Below are 25,490 nucleotides of genomic sequence, written 5' to 3'. Positions count from 1 at the left end.
GGGCGAGAGAGTGGAGTTGAGCTAATTGTAGCCTAATCCGTGGCCCAGAGGCGCTTGGGCAGCCCGGAGCAAGAATTTTCTTTTTTAGCTCTGCTCTGTTATTTAGAGACGGATTATTGGCTTTCTTCTTCTCATAACAAACCACAGGGGCAGTTTCACTTAGGCAAAAAGGCAGACAAGAAGCTGAAATACGAAGCGGGATTCACAACAAGAGCGCACATTTTTTTTTTACGCGTATCCAAAATAAGAGCACAGAAGGGGAAGGAGATCATCTCATCTATGTTCAAGGTAAGAACGCTTCCTGTGCGCTTTGGTACAAAGAAGCTCGCTGAGGACAGGTCGAGCCAGCCTTTTGCATTAAGAGCCTTTTAAAGCCACAGCAGTCTCTTTGCGAGCTGTCCATCCCGACCCGCAACCTGGTGTTTTTCGCCACAAAAAAGAGAGCAAAAAAAAGAAAGAAAAGGAGCAGTTTTGTGTGTGGGATACGGAGCAAACACTTGGCTTTTCCGTGCGGCAGTATATAGGCTCGTGCTGGAGCTGGATGGTGGTGTTAGTTGTGTCGAGGGGCGTTTGGAGAAATATATTTGATATTTTTTTGAGGGGGGGGTTTCCGCGAGAAGCAGCTGGGACTGACCACCGGCACCGGATTTCTTCTGGACTCCCTACAATGTTTGAAACGGTATGGTGATATTTAAATCTTACAGAATGCAATGTTTTTACGCACAGACACGGATAAGTGTGCACACTTTTCGGAAGAGATTGGTCGAACTGGTGCTGAGGTGAAGTGGTTACAAACCTCCACTATCACCATCACTTCTTTTCTCCCAGACTGGACACTTAACACGTGTGCTTTTTATCAAACGGGTCGTGAATTACACGTGTCCGGATTATGCTTCTAATTGTACAGCAGGAATAAGACGCCATGTTGAGTTTTTGGGCGAATTACTAAAGGCAAAGCAACACTGGCTTGCAGTGTTCCCGTGGAGTGGGATGTTGTATCGCATTGTGTCCTATCTAAATGTTTCCTCCCCTACACCACCACCACCTTGTGTGTGTGTGGTTATTTGTGTTGGCGATAGTTGGCGATTTTATGTGAATGTCACGAGTGTGAAATCGGCGACGGTGTGTGTATGTGTGCGTGCGTGTGTGTGTGTCTGTGAACAGGGTCAGTGGAGGAAGCAGCGGCGGCAGCAGCAGCTCTGAGGAGAAAGTTGGTGCCTTTACAGCTGCTGGGATTTTTGTGGAGGAATTTATCATACACGGTGTGTGTGTGTGTGTGTGAGAGAGAGGGAGGGGGTAGGGGGATGGGGGTCAAGGGAGACAGAATGTTGAGATAATTAACACTGTGATTGATTAAGATTTATGGTCAATTTCTTCCACTTGGTCTTTATATATATGTATTATGCTCATGTACATTGTAATTTAGTTGGTTACGTGTTTGAGAGAGAGAGAGAGAGAGAGAGAGAGAGAGAGAGAGAGAGAGAGAGAGAGAGAGAGAGAGAGAGAGAGAGGGGGGGGCGTAGCGGTGGGACAGCCCGGTGTGTGTAGCCTTTCCCAAAACTTCTTAAGTCCTTCCAAGTTTTTTTCCCTCTTTTCCTGGGATTTGAAATGTAATCCCGTCCTCCTGTAATCGTATTAAACGAACATGATACTGCTGTGAGGCGGACACCACCCTGGAACACACACACACACACACACACACACACACACACACACACACACACACACACACACACACACACACACACACACACACACGAAGTGAGCTCCAGTCTCACTTCGTGGCCCGCGGCCCGCTTCCCTCGGAGCCGCAGGGATGATCTGGACTATCACAAGCGGCCTTCAGTTCCCCGGGTATGACCGTAAAAGTGTCCATAATACTTGCAACATCTAGAACCGATCGATACTGCCGATTTTTCGGAGGCTGACTTTGTCTTTGTCCTATGGCGATCTGTTTAAATGTGTGTTGTGAAGCTCCAGCGCTTTGTTTTAAACTTGTTGTTTTTGTCATTGCTGCGGCAGGGAAGGTTTGTGCCTGAGTCACAGGGGAAATCCAATGAAAAGTAGTTTCACAACAACAATATTTTTTCACACACACAAACACACACACACACTCCTCACATGACCCCCTCATCCTTCTGACATTGACACTGTGTCATATTAAAAAGTGGTCAAACCGAGGTCCGGGCTTTGGTTCACCTGGAAGCTGTTGGCGCACAAATTACGCACGACTGAGCTGGAGCGCAGAGGCAGCTCGGGATCAAATGGCGCCGTATCGAAGTGAATTCAAAATATTTTCTCTTAACATCTGATCAGATAATCAGACTCAGCTCCGCTCTGACCTCTGAGTGCACCAGGCTGCTGCCAACAAGCTGCAGCCACTCACCTCCACAACACAATGCAGCCTATGGCTCTGTGGAGTCAAGCGTGTTATTTTTTTTTTAGTAACTTTTTCAAACAGTATCCTTGTGATAGCGACACAGAGAGAGAGAGCGACAGAGAGAGATAATACGATATGCTTTATTGTTTGGCCTGTGAGTGTTTATGTGTAGTTGTAAAGTTATTCCCCATACGCCACAGTTTAGGTCACAAGCATCTGTAGTTACATGCCATGCGATCATCTTAATCCTTTGTGTGTTGAAAGTATAGGTTATATGTGTGTGTGTTAAGGGGAAAGTTGCCCCCCCCCCCCGGACGACATCCACCCCCCTCTTCCTTCCCGCCGTGTGTTCCTTGCTCTCGGATTAGTGGTTGGTGTGTCTGGGCGCATCACGTCTAACACATAAGGCGACCTTTAATTAGAATATTGCAGCAGCAGTTTGTTTTATTCCCCTGGAGGCTGACACCTAGCAGTCCTCCCTCTCTCTCCCCCACCCCCACCTCTCTCTCTCTCTCTCTCTCCCTCCCTCTCTCTCTTTTCTCCCTCTCTCCTTCTATCTGTCTATCTCGCTCTATCTCTCTCTTCACCCTGGTTTTCTAATAAGCATCCTCCTATCCTCGCCTCCGGTGCTGCACAAAAAGATGCAAACATACTTAATTAGAGCGGTGGCAATAATTTCCAGGCTAAATATGCGACCAGACAGACATGGAAGTGATCTGATACCATTCAGAGAGGATACTATCTGCTTCCCTGTATAGGATCACTGTGGTGTTGTGTTGTTTTTTTTTATCCTCTCTCTACCTTTACTCCCATGGCTTTTCTGTACACTTGCTTTCAGGAGGGAAGAAGCATGTCACGGCTGTCTCTGACCCGGTCCCCGGTCTCTCCCCTGGCCACTCAGGGGATCCCTTTGCCGGCTCAGCTGACCAAGGCAAATGCCCCGGTGCACATCGATGTCGGGGGACACATGTACACCAGCAGCCTGGCGACCCTCACCAAGTACCCAGACTCCAGGTAAGATGCACTCCCTGCTCGTCACACGTGCTGGAGTTAGTTTATTAGTTCATTTGCTTTATTTTATCCTTCAGAGGGAAGATTTCATCTGTATTTTTTTTGCATCTTGTTGATTTTGTTTAACATGCTGCACAGTGTTAAAATGATATATATAAATTAGAAAAAGAAAAAAAAATTGAGAACCTTTTCTGCTGAAATCAAAGCAGATTTAAATGAATTTGAACCTGTTCAAGTCAAGTCTTCATTTATTGCCTTAATACTGCATTTCTGTCATAAAACCAATTATTACATCATTTAACTGGTGTTGTCTTAATTAAGTCTAATTGGATTAATGCTGTTACAAGTCATTTAGCAGACTGGCATTGAGACAACTTCTTTGGTGACATCTGCCCTGAAAACTTTAATATATTTTCTGTCCATGTGGGAGCATTTCTCCTGTCTTCATTATTTCTATCCTCTCTTGGCTTTAAAAACGATGAGTTTGATTGTTTTTGTTTACCTGTGATTATTTTAATTGCCTAATCAAATCCCTTTAATGCTTTTATTTATTTATTTTATTTTTTAATCTTGTTTCACATGGTCCTTGTTTTTGAAAATTCAGCTGCTGCCAAAACTTGCCTGTACTGTACCTTTAACATATTTTACCTCTGATTTTCAGTGGTACTGTTTATGTGAATTTACATACCAAAAACACACACATTGCTGCGTGCACTACACCCTCTTCCACAGCACTTTAAATTTTTCCCCTCCCTGTGAGTAAGATCAGAGTACAGTTAGGAATCCTTGGAGGAAAAACAGTGACGTACATGTCCAGATCCCTGTCATCAAAGCTGATGTGGAGCATGCTTCTGAACAGATTAAAATCTCGCTCTTTGGCCTGTTACATATTGATTTTCTTGGCTATTTTAGAGCCAACATTAACCATCATCAGTTCCGCCTCATACTCGTTGTTTGTGCTATTGTACATACATGTGCTATTGGAGACGTTTCATTATGTATATTCCTATTTGGTGAGGCATTGTAATTTTTAGTAAGAATTTACAAATGGATGTTATTGCAGTCAAACTTTACAACTGAAAGAGTGACTTTCTGCTCATGTCATATCTGTGTGAACTGTGTTCTGACACGTTGTGAGATTTAGATTTTTAATGCGCTTCCTTTGCAAGATTTAGTCATGATTTTTGAGATTGTGTAAGAGCTGCTGATGATCCACTTTCCCACTTTATTCACATCTTTAGCTCCATCCACAAACACGGTGACACCAGCAGTACAGCAGTAGCACTGAAAGCAAACTGGTGAGAATTCTCAGTTCAGAATAGACATTCCCCCCCCCCCCCCCCCCCCCCGTGAAACTAAAACTACGGAACGTTTCAGGCCCCATGCTTTTTTCCTTTAATGCAGCGTGTCATTCATTACATTATACAGCCTTCGATTCTGCGTCAGCTGACAGAGTCCCATGTGGGCTAAGGTAAACATACACCAGGTTGTTAGAAAATCTGCCAAATTGGCTACAGGAAAAACTCCACATAATCCCTTGGTAATTACGTCTTGATATTCGGATAGTCCGCTGACAGGAAATCCCTGACAACTCTCCTTTTTCTTATTGAATATGTCATGTGAAAAATACAGCTCATCCCAGATGAGGCTTGACGATTGTTTTCGTTTTAAGATTTTTTTGTGGATCACGGTTTCAGTGTTGTATCAGGTTTAACCATTTGCCACAAGGCAAGAGCTGGTTTCTATCAAAATGTGTTGATAACAGTTAGATCTGGTCATCACCTGTTAAAGGAACAATCACCTGCTTTAAATCAGTTTTCAACACAGATTTCCACCCACTCTTCATTTGGCGTTTTCCTGTTGCTATTGTGTTTTTTTATTTTTATGCTCTGATGCAGCTTCACACTTTACAAAGAACTTATTCACAGGGAGGACATACGCAGGGCACCATGCAAATGGAGCACAGAGTCATGTCAGAGCACCCAAACAGTGTTTTTATAGTGAGAGTAAAGACCGGATACCAGTGTGAGTGTTGGTTAGAGTTCTCTTTCCTCTCTCTGTCTCTCTCTCTCTATTTTTTTTTCACACATGCTCCGTTGCTCTTCTTCTCTTTCTCTCTCTCTCTCTCTCTCTCCATTTCTTTCTCACCCTGGATCACAGACACACAAATACACACACACACACACACACACACACACACACACACATACATGCATACACTCACTGTTTCACTCTCTCCCAGCCTCCTCAGTGTACAGTTGGCCTCGGGGCTCCACTTTCCACTGGAGCCAGTGGAAGGAGGGGTCCTTTTGTGTGAATTAGGATAATGGCTGACAGCAGAAAGCAAAACAATTACACTGGCATAGCCGTATACGCAGTGTTTAAGCCAAGTCCGGTCGAGCAGGGCACGCCGGCAAAACTGAAAATGTGACGTCTAAAAGAGCAGGGTTAAAGAGTTTAAAGTTGATGATTACTTTTAATAGATTGGCCCCTAAATAATGCAGCGTGCCAAGAGAAAGTTAGTCTAGTAACTAATGTGTGGTTATTCATCTTCTTCTGTGCGGGCCATATTAAGGGACATGGGTCATGAAACATTGATGCACACTCTGTGTAGCTCTCAAAGAGGACAGTCTCAGCAGTCACTTGAACAGAAGCTGAGGAAATTAGGGGAAATGTTCCAGAGACAAGGAAACTATTTTGAAAGGACCACTGGACATTTTTCTCTTTGAGCACGAGTCCTCTGTGTCCAGAAACGATAAATCAGAGCTGGCTTTGTGCTCTTGTACTGGTCCTCTGTGTGTACTACTTACTTTTCTGTTAGCTGAAAAACTACAATTAAAGCAGAAAGAAAAGTCTTACTCTCCACTGCATGTAAGTTTCAGAAAAAAATGTTTTTGTCACTGTTAAGCCTCTTAGCTATTCTAAGTTTGCCTTCAAGTGACTTCCTGTTTTTGTGTGTCATCCTCTTTAAAAAAGGATTTTAAAGAGGCTGAATGGCACCAGCACATGTACATAATCTAAAATAAATTCAGCTGTCTGATAAGACATTTACAGTTAACCATGTTACATGAAATAATCATGAGAGTAAATTTTAAAAAAAAGTTAAGTTATAGCCCAGATAAAATGTTGTAGATCAACACAGTGATTTTTAAGTGCGTGGAGATGTTTGGTTCTTATTCTATACAATCAAATGTGTTCATAGAGAATCACATTTGTCACAGATTTAATGTTGGCATAGAGAAATATAATCATGAATTAAGAGTTGAGGTCATTCTCTATACTGTAAGTCATCAGAATTAAAACTCCTCATTTTAGAAATTTTTGAAACATGCCCAAAGTCACTTTGAGCAGGACTCAGGGCAGGTTTTTGGTTCATCCTTTGGTGTCAGACTGAGCCAAGATCCGTGCGCCTGTGTTTGTTCACTGTGCAGGAAGCTGCCGGGCGTCTTGCGTCCATTAGGCGTCCATTAGTCTTACAGTTTCCAGATAGCATCTGTTCTAGTAGAATCAGTGATACCTGCGCTGAGTCCTCCTCCCACCTCCTGCAGAGACAGCTCTCAGCTGCTGCAGCGAGGATCCTGCCAGATATTGCCCACCTACTGCCCCACTACCTGCCCTCACTTGGCACCGCTGGGGTGAGAGTTGTGAGCTGTTCCTGCCCCTGATAACCTGCTACACCCACCACCTCCCTCATTCTCCCTCATTCTCTTTCTTACTCTTTTCATAGATTTTTTTCTCCCACTCTTTCTTTCTTTCTTTCTTTCTTTCTTTCTTTCTTTCTTTCTTTCTTTCTTTCTTTCTTTCTTTCTTTCTTTCTTTCTTTCTTTCTTTCTTTCTCCATCCTCTGATTTCACAAATCTTTGCCTTTCCCCTCTCATCTGTTCTTGTCTCCCAGCCTCTCTGTTTATGTATCTTCGCTCTTAATTTCTCTTTGCATCCCCACCCTTTTCTCTCTCTCTCCCTGTATACCTGTTAAAAACAACCCCACCACCATCACCACCACTTCCAATTCAGGGATTTAACAGAAGGGGGGGGGGGGGGGGGGATGAGGAGACCAACAGAGAAAGAGAGCGAGAGAGTGAAGGGAGTAGAGGAGAGGGAAAGAAAAAGAAAAACAGGCAGCATTTTAATTGCTTTTTAAAAAAGTGGAGATGAAAAACAGAGTTAGCCTGGAGGGGTATGGTGAAATTCTAGCTGGAAGAATTGCAAGACCATATGAGAAAGGAACACCTCAGGCAAAACAGGGAGATGAGTATTGGTTTTTTATAAAGCATTTTGCATCGATTTCCAGAGAGAAAGCGAGTAAGGCAGAAGGATGGAGACAGAGCGAGAGAGAGAGAGAAAGAAAGAAAGAAAGAAAGAAAGAAAGAAAGAGAGAGTGAAAGAGAGAAAGGATGGCAGGAGGGGAGAGCGGGAGAACCATCTTTGCTCTGCTTCTTCACACAGTCAAGTCAAAGAAAAAGAAACAGGGTGAATTTGATGTGATAGCTTCAGTGTGTTGCGCCGACACATCGGGGTCAGAAGATACCTGATACCACCGTTGAACACAAACTCACACACTTTCACCAAGTAGACAATTGTAATTGTAAATTCAGCAAAACGAGTCTGTGAGTGAAGCCAGCCCTGCTGTTTGTTCATTGACATTCCCACTGCGCCTCCCTTCCAGTGTCTTGTAATAGAATTTGACAATGCCTGTGCTGAGACAGTGCTGGGTCTGTGTGTGTGTGTGTTGGTCGGGGTGTTTGCAAATAGGTTTTACAATTTTCTTTGTCATACGACTTTGTCAGCCGACCTAGAAGCTGTTACTGTGATTAAAGAGTTGATTACATCAAAATGATGATAATAACAGCAACGCAGCGCCCTGCCAAGAGCTGTTTCTGAGAAAGACGATGGAAATGTGCAGTGAAACCGTTAAGGAGGTTATGTGCAACAGATTTCTTGTGTAAATCACTAGTACGGCGTATTTGCACTGCACAAGCACTCCAGGTTTCTCTGCTGAGGAAGACGAGAGCTCTGTAGCAAAATGAATCGTAAAATTAAAGCAAATTGTTGCACTTTGTGCTTTGGGAGTGGGAAAAAAAGTTTTACAAAATAAAAGCATTTGCAACCTGCATCCCTAATGTTTAAGAGAAAGTAGTAGATTTATTTATTGAAGATAGATATTTAGCATTTTGTAAAAGAACAAACAGATAGAGTGGAAGTGCCGAGATGAGATTATTAGACCATCAAGAGAGAGAGGGACCTGCAGGTAAGCATCAGGAAAACCACACAAAGACGAGGGGAAATGAATATCTGTCCAAGGGTATCTCCAGGCAGGGCGCCAACATGGTGTGATGAAAGTTTAAAGATAAGAGCAATTTCCACTATTTGCCTTGATGAGCCCCTGTAGCCAACTTCAACTAAGCCCTTAATCTTGCAGTGCAGTTAGTGGAAGGGGTTAACTATGGGCTGTTACAGGCAGCAACAAGTGTCTTATTATTACACCAAACTCTTGTCAATATTTGGCAAAAATTTTAAATGCATGCATCTAATTACTGTTAAAGTTAATGAATGTGTTTCTTAATAGGGAAAAAGTCATTGATGTAATCGTGAGTGGGTGTTGTTTTAATTATGTCAGTTATTCAAAACCCAGTAAGTTTCTCTTTTACATGTTTGAGACTAATGTGTATTTCAGCTTCCAGTCAGAAATCGTAGACATGTCTTTAATTCATTCATTTAATTCAGCCTCACCAATACAGATATTACAGATGAACCGAAGGGGAAAATTTCTGATTGGTAACGGTACTTCCCCTGATGACAAATACATATTTTAAAGGTCAAATGGTTGAATTAATTTTTCCCCAAAATATGTATTGTGATTAGGAGTATACTATAGCTTATGTACGAATTCTGGAAATTAAATATAGTTTTTAAAGAACAATGCAACAGGATTAATTTATCTTAAATAAAATACCATTATGTGGATAGAATTGTGTATTAAATCCTAATTAAAAAAAGAGTGTCTGATAGATGATATGCAACATTGTGACAAAGTTGGGATGCTTCTGTTCAAGTTCTTCATCTAAACTGTACAAGTGAAATAACATTTCCCACATGTTGTTCTTGCATTAGTATGTGGCACTCCACCACTTCCTACCTCTGTTTCATTTCCACCCCTCTGACAGATGGAATAATAGAGCTGTAATGCTACATTCATGCCATTAATTTCTGTAAGTACAAGCAGCAAGCGTGTGTGTTGTTGTAATCTTCCTGCAGAAGGGACACTTCAAACAAGTCTGGAATGGAGGAACTGTGCCTTAAGCCCCTTGTTTCAACCTGGGATGCTAATGCATTTCAAGCTTAGTGCTAATAAAATTGAAAAATAAATGGAGGGTAATTGTTTCATGCATTTGAAGGGAGCTGGCTCATTCCACTGTGTGTATGTGTGTGTGTGTGTCTCTGTTTGTGTGTGTGGCTGCCTGCGCGTGTGCATGTGTGTGTGTTTGTGTGTATTTCAATTTTCAGAATCAGTCGTCTGTTCAATGGCACCGAGCCCATCGTGTTGGACAGCTTGAAGCAGCACTACTTCATAGATCGGGACGGAGAGATATTCCGCTACATTCTCAGTTTCCTCAGGACCAGCAAATTGCTCCTTCCAGATGACTTCAAGGTACATACCACCACAACACAACATACCATACCATCCACTCTGTTGGGACAACATAAAAAACTTAAGTATGTAAACCTATCTGCCCAGACATGCAGTAGTAACGTATGGAAGAGTAAATGTGAAATTATGTCTAGTACTCTCTCAGAGGTCGCATCATTTTAAAATAGACCTTAACCACAAGGCCTGACATTGACTCATCCTCCCTCTGCTCAGAATATAACTGTGTACATTTATGCAATATAGGGAACTCCAGGGGTGACAAAAAGAAATGTATGAAACAGACTCAGTTTTAGTTTACAGTGGTGAACAGTAAATGCTAACTGGCTAACTGGAGCACAGCTCAATATGTGTGTGCTGAAGCCTTGAGCTGTTGTTTTTCACACAGAGTGATTTCTATAGAGGTGAACACAGGTGAAATAGCCTGTACGCCCCTCTGCTCTGGCTCTGACCAACTCCCATACAGACAGGAAGTCCCACTGAATCCACTGCTCACTCCTGGCTCCCATTTCAGGGTTTGCATCGAAGAACTGTACTGTTCATGACAACAAAACAAATGCTGTCAGGCGTTGAATCAATTCATCCATAATGTTGTGTATTTTTGAAAGGAGCTACAGTATGCAGGTGGATCCTTGATGTCTCTATCTATGTCCCAGCTTAATGCAGTAGCCTAAAACAGTCAAACAGTTATAGTTGACATGTAAAGACTGAAGTTGATAGGGAACAGCTAATTGATCATTTATAACAGCATTAGCAATTATTTAAAGTTGTGTATCTGGAAATCTGACAACTGCACTGGTGATATCCCAAATATCTGGCTCTTTAGCTGCTAAAATTTTACTAGCTTGTTGCTGACTTTGTCTGCTTCCAGGGAGCATTTCAGTGACATATGACAGCTTTTGATGATTATGACATTGATGAGAATGACTAAGCTTCAGGCCTATAAAACCAAAACAATCAGCTCAAAGACACATAAATGCCCCGTAAAGCTGCAGGGACATACTGATCTTCTTCATTACACGTTGTGATCTGAGTTGTTGTCAATATAAAAATAGAGCTTCAAACCAAACTGATGGCATTACTAGCAAGCTAGTCTCTCCTCACCAGTATCCACACAACTATATGTGGATTTGTCAGAATTGTTATGTATTCTGCCCACAGCTGCTTCCTGTTCAAGGTTTTATTCATACTGTTTCCTAGGTGTATTCTACTCTTCACTTCTACTCCACCTTAACTTGTGTGACCTTTCCACTGGGCTGGCACTTGTTCATCAGTCTCTACAAGAGCCAAACCTCAGACAACAGAACATGACATGAAAGCCCTGCATATTTTGGCAAATGACGGCCTGACTCACAACTGATTAGTTTTTCCCTTCTTATTCATGCATTTTTCCCTCCCTCACTGTGAAATCTTGACAGTCCAATCAGGAGAATGCATTGGACTTCATTGTTTCAACTCATCACGATCCCCTCGCATAAGCCCATGTGGATCTGCATACCTTTCAATTTGCGTGAAGCCCTGGAAAAAAAATGCAAATAGTGCGAGGCGGAATTGAGCATGTCCTTATCTGAACACAATCAGGCTTGCCGTCGCCCGAGGGCTGGGTCTGTTCTGCTGCTGGCAGCCACGGCGCTGTGTGTTTTGCTAAATCAATGTGAAAGTCTGAGCAGAATAGGAAAAGAAATTTTTCAGCCTACATCAGTGGAACAAAATATTCACTATTAATATCCTTCCTCATCTCATTATTCAAACTACAATTAATCACAAGAGTGTAAGCAATGCTCAGTCATATTGAGGGCATGGTTATAAACCGTTAAGGGTTAGTGGTTACTGCATCAATTTATTCAGATTCGTGCATCACACTGCATCAATAATGCTTTCGTTGTTTGTTCAGGTACCAAATGCGGGAAACTAATGGGAAAGACATAATGTTTTTATTTCTTATGGGTGCTGTGCAGTTGGTGAGCATAGGTTGTTTTTTCATCAGCGGGGTGTTTACCTGACAACCTGTGAACATCTCCTTGTGTGGTTTAGGTCGATTTTAGTCCAAAACATACGGTAGGTCTTTATCAGTCCTCCGACTCCCTCACAGTGACAGTTTCCATCATTTTCTCCTTCTTCTTCTCGCTCTCTGCCTCCCTCTCTGTCTCTCCCTCCCTCTGTCCTTTTCTGAGATGTTGCCTTGCCGGTGGGCGATCGGGTCGGATCATTATTTTGAAGCTCAAACGGGCTGTCTGGACACAGGATTGGGGGATGAATTGTCTCGTAGAGCTGGCAGCAGTAGCAGCAGCTCCAGCAGCCAGGACGGAGCTGTTGGCCCTGTCTCCCTCTCATCCTCACCTCAGCGCTTAGGATTACTCTGTTGTTTTCTGCACTGCTCAGGATGACTAAAGTGCCTCGCAGACAGACCCCTGTTAAAAACATATCCATCCATGGCTTCAGACCTGTGAAGGATGAGGAGCTACACTTTGATACAGAGAGCTGCCTGAAGGGGAGTGTCTCAGTATGAGTTTTGTCAGCTGCAGTAAGAGGGCCAGGAGAGAAAAAGACAGGGAGAAAGGGAGAGAAAAAGGGAAAAAAGGACCCACTCCCCCCTGCTTTCGCATTCTGAAATCTTAAATATTAGACCATCAGCTTAAGATGTGTTGCGTCAACGCTCCCGTCCAGATGGAGTTGTATTTGGGTGTTGTTCACACGGCTCAGATGAAGGCACAGTTTAGATGAAGGGGTAAACCAGTGAGGGAGGCTTTTCAAGGCTAAAGATTCTGACAGAGGCAGCAGGGTTAATGAATATGCTGTTTGCTGCCATGCTCTGTTTCTATACCCAGCAGTGGTCCGGAAAAGAGAAGGGGAAAACCTCTTTTTAGATCAGGGCTCCCTGGCGGCCCCAGCACCCAATGCACACACACAGCCACCAATGATGCAGACTATATGAAACATATGTTGTTTCCGCAGCACAAACACACATTGTCTCACTTTTCAAGGGCGTTAAGACTTTGCAGCGCACCGAGATGAGCAACCTCCCTCTATTCAATATGCAACAAAATGTGCAATGAGTTGTTTGCTGTGGCTTCACAATGTCCATCCATTGAACTATAGCCAGGAGCTAAGGAATAGGAACATCATGTAAGAATAAACTTCCAATGGCGGTGATGGCAGTCCTTCAACTATGAATGAATTAAGCTGTCATTCTTTGTCACTGCGAAACACTAATCAGAACACAGATTTATTAATTGCTAATTGTTTAGCAGAAAGATTTGCAGCATTTAGGTGTAACCTAATTAAATCTTGTTCTAATAGGAGCTTAACATCGGGCCACAATCCTCATTAACATAAAACTCCCTCTATGTGAAGAATACATTAAAATCCTCCTCGGCTGATGATTGTCCTCATGTTCACTTTGCACATATCTTTTCCTCACCTCCCGTCTGCCTCCAATAGCGAAACCTCCGCCTCCCTGTATTTTCTATGGTAGCGGTGAATGATGGTGCCATCTGGTCTTATGGGAAATTAGAGGCAAGAGCACAGGGGCAAATGGCCCCCAGCAAGCCCTGCCCAGGAGGGAGAGGCAGGCAATCTGCTGCAGACTGTCTGCACACAGGAATGTACCATCCCACTTCACTGGAGCCCTACTGACGGCCTTTCTGGAGTCGGCTCACTAAAACATGCTAAAGGCTAACACAGCTCTGCCAAGAGCGACTGTGGAGGAGAGCTGCAGCATGGCTGTGCTTTGTTTATTGAGAGTGTTGTCCTGCTGGTCAGAGGCCATCACCGATCTTAGTTTATTGTTCTTCTTTCCAGAAGATGCACTCCATGGAAACAAGCGAGATATTTTGTGGCTATTAAATATCTTTAACTTCATAAGGACAAACAAAGGTCGTTTTTGCATTTACATTTTCTGTATTTCTTGTCTAGATCAACTAGGCTTGAGTACAAACTCCTACACTGCTGTCATTATAAGCAGCCAAGCTGTACGTGTGTGGTTCAAAGAGACAGTGCCTTGACCTCTGCAACCTTCAGTAAAAGTATCTGGTAGCAGACAGTGAGGACGAAGAACACTGGTGGTTTCTCACACACATTCATGAATATGTTTCTTTAAGATATTCAGGAATATTGTAGGACACACTTCTATCACTGTTCTTCCTGTGCTGCACATTGATTTTTCACAATTGTAGAAGGGTCAAAGGGCAGATGCAGCCAGAACAACTCTCCTAGAGTAATTAGAGGTTAAGTGTCTTGCTCAAGGACACATTGTCATTAGTCGCTGTGGGGAAGCCATCAGGATAACCTGTGAATGTACCCTCTACTGTTGTCTTCATGTTGCACACCTCTGTGCATGTGTAAGGTTTTGTCTTGATGACCTTGCAGATAAGATGTAGTGTACTGAATCTCAGACTGTGTTAATCACACCTACAGTATAGCCAAGAGGATTATTACATCCACATGCAAACTCACTGCTCTCATCTCCATGTTCGTCTGGTGCAACAGGACTTCCACTTGCTGTACGAGGAGGCACGCTATTACCAACTGATGCCAATGATCAAAGAGCTGGAGCGCTGGAAGCAGGAGCGCGAGCAACGACGGATGGCCCAGCCTTGCGACTGCCTGGTGGTTCGTGTCACACCTGACCTGGGTGAGAGGATCGCCCTGAGCGGGGAGAAGGTCCTCATCGAGGAGATCTTCCCCGAGACCGGAGACGTTATGTGTAACTCAGTCAACGCCGGCTGGAACCAGGACCCCACGCACGTCATTCGCTTCCCCCTCAACGGCTACTGCAGGCTCAACTCTGTCCAGGTAACACCCCAAGATGCATTTCATGTTTCTGTCGTGCTGGAAGATTGATAAGACTTTGCTTGGTCTGTGGCCTATGGGGGATGTGGAGACTACAATCATGTTATCAGACCATCATGAATTTTTAAAATTCATTGGAAAACACCGCAACAACAAAAGTCTCTATCTCCCTCTGCATGCTTTGATATTTAATAGACATGATCTACTAAATATAACTTTGCTATACAAATCTAGTTCTGACACAATTTTAGAAGACGGACCATTGTGTTTCACACAAGCTTTATTGTCGTGTCCTGTCAGCACAAGCATGCAGGTACTTCCACTTTGTGAGTGTGTATCTGTCCTGATAGTGATGAATTACGAGTTTGCTGTATCATGACCAGTGCGTTGTGCAGCTTTGAGTAATGACTGTCGGATTATAGAATGCCTTCCTTTTCTGCTGAGAGCCTCAAGATAGAATAATAGAAGCACAATAAAATAAATGATTTTTGCTATAATGCATAATATAAAATATGACAAAGAAGAAGAGAGAAACAGAGAAACATTGTGAGTTACTTTTTAAGAACATTATTGATTTTGAAAATGAAAATAGTGAATTAATTTTGAATACTAGATACTCTCCTCTTTTAGAAATATCAGAAAAATCAAATAGAGTTCTTGAAATAACTACATAAGCAAAAAGCAGTATTGCTCCACAATAAAATGAACACACAATGAACTAGAAAACTTAATTTATGAACGCTTTGTGTGTTGGTGATCATAAAATCTGTTTTGTTGACTAAATGATAATATAATGTAAACCAAACAATGGCAAGTCAGCTGTTCAATTTGCAGGTTACACGTGGTGAGCGAAATAACATCCTACTGTTTTAGTATATTCCTGCACAAAATGTAAAAATGATATGCTCAGTCTAGTTTAGTTATTATTTATTTTCCAAAAGGAAAGACAAGATGTTAATTGACTGAATTTTGTAAACTAATATACATAAGTTTATGCTTCATGCAGCACCACTATTCAGTGTGAGCCATGGCAGTGTATCTGTGGAGATATTTGTTCTTGCCACCATTTGAAGGTAGAAATAGATGATTGTGCCCGAGGCAGAGCTGAGACAGAGCTGTCCTGTGTGTTGAGATTACTGAGATGAGATTAAGAACTAGAACATCTCGAGTCCCAAAGTCGCACTATTCGGACTCTTTGATTTGACTATTCTAGGATGCAGCACGATAAATGACCAAGCATGTGTACATTCAGACAAGTAATATACGTGCATATTGTACAAACAACATAACCACTTGCAGTGCAGATAGTGTCCAGTGAAGTAAAACTGATGAGTGTTCAGGATACAGGGTTGAATACATAATAGGACACTAATTTGAAGGTGTTAAAAAGTTAACAAAACAAAATAAGTGATGCATGTATATATTTATAAGACGCTACACAAAGCACTTTGAGTAAAGTGTTGCATTATATAAACAGACATATTTTAATCTTGAGGTTTGTGGCCAGTGTTTTTTAAGGACAACATCATTTTTTTCCATCAAGAAGTGAAGGTAATTGCTTTGAAAGCAGACTTCTGCTTATGATTTTGCGGTGAGGCCCTCGTGTCCATTTTTGTCCAGACGCCGTAGTTTTGCATCTGTTTAATTTGGATTTGACAGTGTAGGTGTTTTATGGGATCAGTCCCGTCTGTGAGGTTATCCACAGGACACAGAGGAAGTTCACTCTGAGTCAGTCGAGATGATCTGTGGCTGTGTTTTGTTGTTAAACCCTTGTTTTTCAAGAGAAGGATTCTGCTGAGCAAGGAAACCATTTTTCAGCACCATCATTCAACACTCACGCAAACACCTGTCTGGCAGTTGTACTACTGTACAGGGGCTTTGATGGCCACCGTGCTGCTCCACTGATGTAACTGAGCATGAGCTAGCCTAGCATGGCATCTGCTGAGGGAGACAAGACAACGCTTGTTTGCTCTCTCGGTTCAGATATTCTGTGTCAGTCTGTGGGTTTTAGTTTCAGGTCAGTAGCCAGGATAGAGGCTGGTAGACACTGTGTTTCTTCACTGCCTGGAATTCCACCTTAAAACTCATTTTCGCTTCAAGGCCTTTGGCATGATCTGTGGCCATTTACACTGCTTTTTGCCAAACCAAAGGTAATAGCTTGTTCTCACTAACTCAGATAATCGCTACTCTAACGGAGCTGCAGTCGGTTTGTCAAGAGATTACCAGAGGTAACGACAGGTGGAGAGAGTGAATGTAGTTTCTCATTCTGTCAAGGAATGGACTTTCACAGCTTCCAAGTAGCTCTCGTGGCTGGAGCATGATGGGAAATCCGAGCCTGGCCCGACATAGTCTCTACTATCTTTCCATTGTAGCTTATTATCCTGTTTTCAAAGAGGAAGTCGGACTGAGATTAACAACATCCTTGCAGTGAGATGTTAAAAACAACTTCAGAAAACTAGTTTTGCAGTTACCCAGAGAGGTCTGTGAGGAGGGAGAACAGGAGGAGGGGGGTACATAACAGCCTCACACCACAGGCTCAATATAACACACTTGAATGCCCACAGCCACGGACAGGCCAACACATACAGGAGCCTTCCCCCCCCCCCAGCACCCAGAGAGAGCCTCTCCCAGGCAGGCTACTTCGCTCTGACACCTCCACCTCCCTCCTGCCAGTGTGAGAGACCACCTCCAGGGAGGAGAGCCGAGCGAGTGGGACAAAGCATGTGTGGACTGCGGCCATGTTTTTCCTGCGAAAAAATGAAGAAGAGGAATGGGAAGGGGGGGAAATGATATGCATAATTTACGCTTTACTCCTTTTTAAGACACAGCTCCTTTTTTAAAAAGACTCCAATATAACACCGCTCAAGGCGATTGAAATACACGTATTGCATTTTTTAATACCATACTTACAATTTCTCAAACAGCCTAAACCAGTTTATACTTCTTTTATAGATTTTTAAATGACTTGCAATATAATTAATTGGCCGCATCAACTAACACAACATTTTCCCACTCTGTTTACCAGTGAGACTGGTTATGGGATCTGAGCGCATCTGACTAACATGGTCTGAAAGGAGTTTTTATTGTTAAGGTTTTTATTAGGCTGCTCCTCTGAAGGCGAGCTGGGCTGAAATCCTCTTTTTCAGACAAACTGCTGACAGAAAGAGGAGCTGGAGCTTCAAGGTTTCCTGTTAGCGCTGCTCCCTTTTTGTCTCACAGTGTGGCCTCTCTCCGTTGAGGTGGTGGTGGTTATTTTGGGGTCAGGCCCATTATTTTGTCTCATGCTGGCCCTATATAAAGATGCACTAATATACAAAATTCAGACTAAAAAGCACAAACAACCACACACACGCACACACACACATGCATTCACAGTAGAGAGGACCCGGCTCATTGAGTCGATGTGGATGAGGACACAAGGAGCAGATGGAGGTGTTTTTTGGTGTAAGGGGAGATTTTTCTAAACAACTTACTCATTCTGTCCTCTGTCATTGTTGCGTGAAGGTATGAGAAGGTTAGGAAAATAATCCTCATCTTACCCGCCAGACAATGAGCCTCTGATCTGATTTCAGTCCTGGACCCCAACCCAGGGGAACACACACACAACCACACCCAGCCCACAGAGAAAGACCAGGGAAAGAAAGGGTGGTGGTTGTGTGTGTGTATGTTTAGGGGGGGGGGATTATGAGGCAGATACATTGCTGTCTGGAACAGGGCGTTTATGACTGGACTGGTTTTTGAGGAGGTTCTAAGAAGAAAGAGATGGATACGTGACAACTTTTAAATACACTCTGTTTTCAATTTATGATATATCACTGGCATAGAGAATTCATTTTAGTCTCAACTGTTGCTGTGAGGCCTGAGGCCGGGAACTGCTAGACCTTGTGATACTTTGGTCACAATGAGATAACATGACATTTCTCAATACTTTAGTCTAAGCATAGCATTCTGTTTTTTTTTCAGATTATTCAGTTTTTATTCGCTTAAAGATAAAGTAAAACCCCTGAGGTTGATAAAACTCCCCCAATTACTCTGTGATATTCAGAGCATTTCAAGCATTCTCCTTTTTAGGATTTTGTCAAGAGTGTCAATATCTGCTTTTTCATTATATCATCTTCTATTTGCAGATACTTACTCTAAGATTATGTTGAAAGGAGGCAGTTTTGCAGTGTGTACTACAAACATAGCCCCATTTTTAGTCCTCCCATTTCGTCTATTCAAATGTGAAAGAGTGAGAATAAACAACTCCACCTTGGTGAGTGATTCTTCATGTAGTCATGAATGGAATTTAGGGAATAATGCGAACCACCTGTGCTGTGATGTAGATGTAGAAACAGACAGCGGCAAAGGCACTTAACGGAGGGAAAACATTTAGCCAAAGAGCCACAGAGGTGTACACACACACGCGTCCCAGAGCTGGGGCCGGGCCTGCTGCTCCATACATCACCATGATGAAGCACTCGGATCAGACCAGAGCCAATCCGTCCTTCATCAATGTGACAGCGGAGGCAGAGGTAGAGAAGGGCCCCCTGTCCCCCTGCTGCCCAGGCGGGGAACGCAACATGTCGCAACACTCTCTTACATGTCACACTGCCACTCCATCAATCGTGCGGCGGGTGGAAAGAGAAAGCACAGCTCATCAGAGCAGACAAGGCCACACAAACACCTCAGTGGCGCTCCTCGTGCAGCTGCCCGAGTGGCAGAACAAGACGTTAACAACGCTGCGGGGAGCGCTCTGTGTGCTCCCCTGTGTGGCTCTGCGGGAAGAGCACAATTCAGGCGCTAACATGCAGCGGATTACCGTACACTGTGGAGAGGGGAGGGGCTTGACTGGCAGCTTCAAAGCAGTTTGTTCAAAAGTGATTGAATATTTTTGCTGGATGCAGACTAGGTGGGTTTTTCAGGTGGTTTGTTGCCCTGGCAACAGCCAATGGGAGTAAGAGAAACACAGGAAGGAAACAATTTATCAGAAGCAATCAACTTTTTTCAAAATGGAATATAATGGGGAAAAAAATGTATGTAACAATACATACGCAGAAGAGGTATTCAGTATAAATATTTTAATGTTAGAATATGAAAAGTTAAAATATCCATAATGCCAAATGATCCTGTGAGTGTAATTAGATAGTGTATTATTGGAATATTCAGGTTAATCAAGGCATTTTATTCTATAGGACGCATATGTATCATATTTTATAGTTTGCACGTTTGATTTATATATGAAATGTGAATCTGCAAACCTTTAACCACAGTGACTGTAATGTAATTGTAAAAAGTAAAAAGTACTTTCCTCTGAGATGGAGTGGAGCTTAAGTATAAAGTGGCATAAAGTGGAAAACATCATGGTGTGTGGTACAAATATGTCAAGTAAAGTGTTTAAATAAATGTACTACATTACGTCACAGCACTGGTACCACAAAGCCAGAAACCACAGACCACAGTTGACTAAGAAAATGTTACTTAATGAGTCTGGTGGTGTGAGAGCCTCCATCCTCACATGCTCAGGTCTGTACAGTTCAGTCTGAGCTACTTGCAGTCCCTCTGAGGACCAAGCCAACCCTACACACTTCTGTTCCCCCATCTGGGTCAGTGGGTATTTACACTGCCAGGGTCAGGGGTTGAACTCCCTCTGAGGTCACCTGAACTAAAAACACAGTGTAGGATTGGTACTTACACAAACTTTGAAAAAGTGTCCATGTGTGATCATTAGCTCTGTCTTGTAGCCTAAGTTGCACAAATGCTACAAGAATACATTATAGTGTCAAATTGTTTTTGTCGCTGGTGATTCCTAAAAAAAAAAAAAAAAAAGGTGGCAGATGGTTGAGAGAATTAGGAAGACTTGGTGCTTCCATTCTGTTTTATGCCAGATGCTTGAGTTAAGCAGAGGATACGATGCAGATACTGCAGTTCGAGCTCCCTGTCACATATGAAACACTGTGCATAGTTAAACAAAAGCAACCCCCTGAGTGAAGCACCCATCACATGCTACAATGTCACACGTGTCAATCAACTCTGAGCCCTAATGCCATGAGGAGCAAGTGTCTTCCAGCGCCTCCTGAGAGGTGTTGCAAAAGTGTATTTGTGTGTGTGTATGTGTGCGCGCACTCCGGTGGCCATCAATATTACATTGTGCTCCGGTTTCCAGCGCTGAGACTCAACCACTTTGATTCCTGCCTCGCCATCTTTACAGGGTTGGAATATATACAGTGCTGGGAGGTTAGAGGAGTTAGTCTGATATATCGCCTCCTCATCCCCATGGCGACCCCAGATTGAGTGGCAGCTCCGCTCAGAGGGACGGTATATATGAGCGTGTTTGGGGGGCAGATCCCTGTGCAGCCACGTCAACCCTGCAACAGTGAGAATGGCTTATTATGTTTCAAATGTGTTGGGATCAGTGGGGATGAAGATGGAGAGGAGAAGCTTTTGTTCAACTTCCTGCTTCAATCACACAAGTGAGAACAGACAAGGAGAAGTGCTAAAGTTCAGAGAAGAATAGTAAACTTTAGTAAAGTGTCATGGTTGTGATTAAGAGTTGTTCTCCTGTGTTTTTTCATTCTGATTTCCCATTTAAAAACAACAATGGCAATGACATATATCGAGCATGCTGTATAGCAGCAGTGAACCCTTGGACGGTTGTCGTTAAGTTGAAAGTAAATGAGAGGAAAAAAGCAAAGGCGGCTAACTAACAATAATTCCATTTCACGGAAATCATTATGTTTGGAATTAAACTTCAACCAAACAGACTGCTCACATGCAACTCACTGTTAGAATATTTTTGTTATGGTTTCGCTCAAGTGAGACAGGAAAGTAAGCAGAGAAATCTGCAGAAGTACAACATAAGCTGGGATCTGAAAGCCTGCGGTCACGAATATGTAGTGCTGAACTGAGCCACCAGGACATGTTTTTAGCTTTTTAAGAGGGTGCATTGCTTTCTGTTGTCAGCTGGGATTGATTTCAGGACATTGTCCTGTGGACATTGAAACCTTTTGCTTGGATGTATCTTAATTATTCAGTGTATTGTTTATCCCCCTGTGGCACTAATTCACTGTGTCAAACTGAATGTGAAGTTTTTTTTCAAGGCTTCTTATAGTCATTATAGTATCCCTGACTCAGTTACAACTATCTATAATAATATCCTTAAGTCTTTTGTGTTGCCATGCATTAATGATAAAAGTGTTTTCAGACTATCTTTATTGATCAGGCCATTCTCCTCTGTGACCAAATTCATTGCCGAACATGACAGAGTCCCACATGCGTTAAGAGATGATGGGGGAAAATGCAATGTGATGCAATGATCAAAGAGGGCTATGTAATATCATTTCCATAATCGTTAGGCTCCTCCGTCGTCTGCCATGGATTTTGGTATGTTTGATGCTTGGGCAGGTCTCTTAATTAGCCATCTTCACCATCATCTGCCTGCCGCCCCTTCTGTCTCACAAATTACAGAGCGTCAGGTCTGCTCAACAAGTTTGCATGTGGATGTGTGTGTTATAATTTGCATTTAGCGGATAGTATTTTTGCATACAAATCATCTCTGTGTTTATTTGTCTGATTTACTGTATCAGCTCTTCTGTGTTGTGCTAATCCCCAGTCGGGGGAGGCTGCAGCCCTTCGACCTGGAGGCCTAAATGCCCCACTTTAGTCCTCCGATGGGGCTCTCACTCCTGTAATTAGAGAGGTCATCCTTTGCCATGAGTGTATGTGTCAGTATGTGTGTGTGTATGGGCGTCTGAAGAAACCAATCTATTTTGCGTGAACTGTGGCTCTGTATCTGGCAGGAGGGGTTACCCCTCGGCGAGACCTTTCATTTCCATGCACTGCACACTCCATTAAAAGGACGAGGGAATAAGTAAATATACGGCACTGCTCGAACTGGGATTTAGATATACCCCCTCCAAAAAAAAAAAAAAGAAACCCAACATCCCACGAGGATTACGGCAGACGAGGAGAGAAAAGTGATGTTGGAGTTCACGTATAAGTGTGTGAGTGTATCTACATTTGAACTATTGTGTGGAGTGTGTGTGTGTGTGTGTGTGTGCTCGCATGTGTGTGTGTATCAATGCCCAGACTCAAGGGCTAACATGCATCGCTGTCTCCTGTTCTCTCCCTGCAGCTCCAGCACTTTGTCCTCACACAGATCACCCAGAACTCCCTATCCTCATTCCCCACACGTCGCTCTTTCTCTCCTTCGCTCACGGACCTCACTTCTCCTCTCACCCCAGCCTCATTACTCAAATTAGGAGCTCCAGTAATCACCACGCTGAGCTCCACTCAGCCCCTTAACACACCTCACTCACACTGCGCTCCCCTCATCCCTTTGAGCTCATGCCCTCGGTTCAGTAGCCAATCCAGTGCAAGCAGCATGAATATTGCAGAGGTGGTGTGATGTCGGAGTGCCCTCTGGTTTTATTTCATCGCTACGTGTGATTGGAGGAGGGGGAGGGTTAATGACACATGGTCCATTATGACTGATGAAGATCTGAGATTGATGTCAGGTGAACAGATGGATGGATATCAACAATGGACATCTATTGACATCGTGTTTCTGATTTTCTCGTAAGATCATTGAACAGGCTCTACTGACAAATTATGGTATTATCAACAAACTTTCCCATAAGACTTTATTTTAATGAGGGAACTAACTGAGTGTGATTGATGCCACTCTCATGTCTGTAGCTACACTAAATATAAGCTGCCACCAGCAGCTGGCTAAGTTAGGTTAGCATGGACAATTCAAACACACAGGGAAACAGCAAGTTTGGTTCAAAGGCAACAAAGTCCTCCTACCACCACCTCAAATGTTCACTTATAACATGTTTATCTTGTTTGTTCGTTCAGGGCTAGCAATGCATAACATAAGCTAAGTTAGCTGGCTGCTAGCGAATCGCGATTCCTCCATTTCCATGCAATTGTCGGAAGAAGCATATTTCCCAAAATGTCAAACCTGCAACCGCCATCTTCACCAGTCCCACATCTCACTTAGATTTAGCTCTATGTTTAGCTCTCTTATGTGACTCACCTGTTGTTAACGCCCCTCTTTTCTCTCTGTCATCCCTGCAGGTTCTGGAGCGTCTTTTCCAGAAAGGTTTCAGCGTGGCAGCGTCATGCGGCGGCGGTGTGGACTCGTCTCAGTTCAGCGAGTATGTGTTGTGTCGTGAGGACCGGCGGAGTCTTTCCATCAACACGCCCATCAGGATAAAACAGGAACCCCTGGACTAGACCTATCCGGGAGAGGGACTGCCGACCCCCAACACCCCAAACCCCCAATACTCCTTCCATCTTCCCGCACCACCACGCCCTACGTACCCCTCTTACCCTAGCTCCCTGCCCTTACAGGACCATAACCACCCCCAGCATACCTAAGTATTAGCAGAGGCTTGTTAACCTCCTCAGCCCTGCAGAACTCTTTAAGGGGAATGTAGAACCAAACAAAGGGAAAAAAAAGCATCAGCAACAAAAGTTTTTGATTACGTTAAAAAACGCCCAAAGAATCTGGGACTGTGATGAAAACAGCAACGACTACAAACGGACTCAACAGCAGCACAAGTAAACCATTTTAGCACCATGACTGGTTTATTTTTTTCCCTCATCTTCTTATTAAGAAAAGGCATCCTACCCTTTTGTGAGGGACACAACCCCTCCTCCCTAACCCCCTCTTCCTGTCTTTGAACCCCAATCCACTTTGCCCCCCACCACATACACTTTTCTCCCCTTTTAGCAGTGTGTCATCCACCTCAGTGTCTGTATGGGGTCCATGTCTTGTCTGAGTGGTGACAAATCTGTCCTGCTGTGGAAAGAAAGCTTTGGCAGACATGATGCTTTTAAGGATTACAGGAAGAAGATATAATCTGATTTTACGAACCCTTCGAAAAGCCCAAGCTCCTCCCCCAACCCTGAGACCCGGCAACCTCCAACCCCATCCCCCCCCCACCTCTACAGGCCTGGCTATACAGACGACGCCAGAGCCCCGCCCAAAACAGCATCATTTGCCAAACTAATTGTTTATTACAATTTTTCATTGTTGTTTCTAAAGTATGTTCTTCTTGCTCCTTTTGCTGTTCTTATCATGACATGGTGTAAACAATTATTATTAATAGGATTATTTTTAATGTCTCTTTTTTCCTTTCTCCAATATGAAGGATGTATGAACATTGTATTCATTAGGCTTGGAGAGCTTGTGAGGGAGCAATTCTTGGCAGTAACTGCAGAAACTCAGATGTCTCCGGGCTATGTGGCTAAAGCGATCTGGCTGGCAATGCATTCAGAGCCGGAAAAAGTCCCATTGTTCAAATGGGAATGGAAGAGAACCTGGATGTTTCGACACTGTTTATAGTCAAATGTGCAGCACACATAAAAAAAAGTGCTCTGGAATTTGTGCTTATTAGCTCTAAAACATATCTCGGGTCTCTGATCGGATTCTCTCACATACGAGCACAAACCTTTGTTTGTATTCAGCTGAAACTTAAAGAAAGTTTGTAAATTTAAAATTCATGTTGAAGTTGCACAAGCTCTAAGTGTATTGCAGTTATGTTGCGCTAGAATGTTAAAGACTTGAGAACGGACGTGGAAAGCCGACGTTTACCAGTATGTCTCGTGATCAGCAAGAGATGTACTCTAAATGCTTAATGTTTCTTTGCACTTAAAACGTTTCACACAGAGCTG

General features: G+C 43.2%; 1 protein-coding gene across 3 annotated transcripts; it reads left to right on the top strand.

The window, feature by feature from the left end:
* Positions 1–667: 667 nt before the first annotated feature.
* On the top strand, positions 668–24,047 carry kctd15b (potassium channel tetramerization domain containing 15b; the record flags this gene model as incomplete). Of its 3 annotated transcripts, none has more annotated exons than XM_083996335.1 (5): positions 668–679; positions 3,219–3,394; positions 9,896–10,040; positions 14,526–14,831; positions 23,889–24,047. In XM_083996335.1, the coding sequence occupies 5 exons, from the start codon at positions 668–670 to the stop codon at positions 24,045–24,047; spliced, it is 798 nt and encodes a 265-aa protein (XP_083852461.1). The 3 variants fall into 3 exon arrangements, with proteins under 3 accessions (XP_083852461.1, XP_083852462.1, XP_083852460.1); XM_083996336.1 differs by lacking the exon at positions 668–679 and adding an exon at positions 1,530–1,538; XM_083996334.1 differs by lacking the exon at positions 668–679 and having other exon boundaries at positions 3,192–3,394.
* Positions 24,048–25,490: the final 1,443 nt, after the last annotated feature.

This window comes from Trachurus trachurus (genome assembly GCF_905171665.1).
Source record: "Trachurus trachurus genome assembly, chromosome: 3".
NCBI classification, from domain to species: domain Eukaryota; kingdom Metazoa; phylum Chordata; class Actinopteri; order Carangiformes; family Carangidae; genus Trachurus; species Trachurus trachurus.
This window is presented reverse-complemented; position numbering and strand designations above follow the sequence as displayed.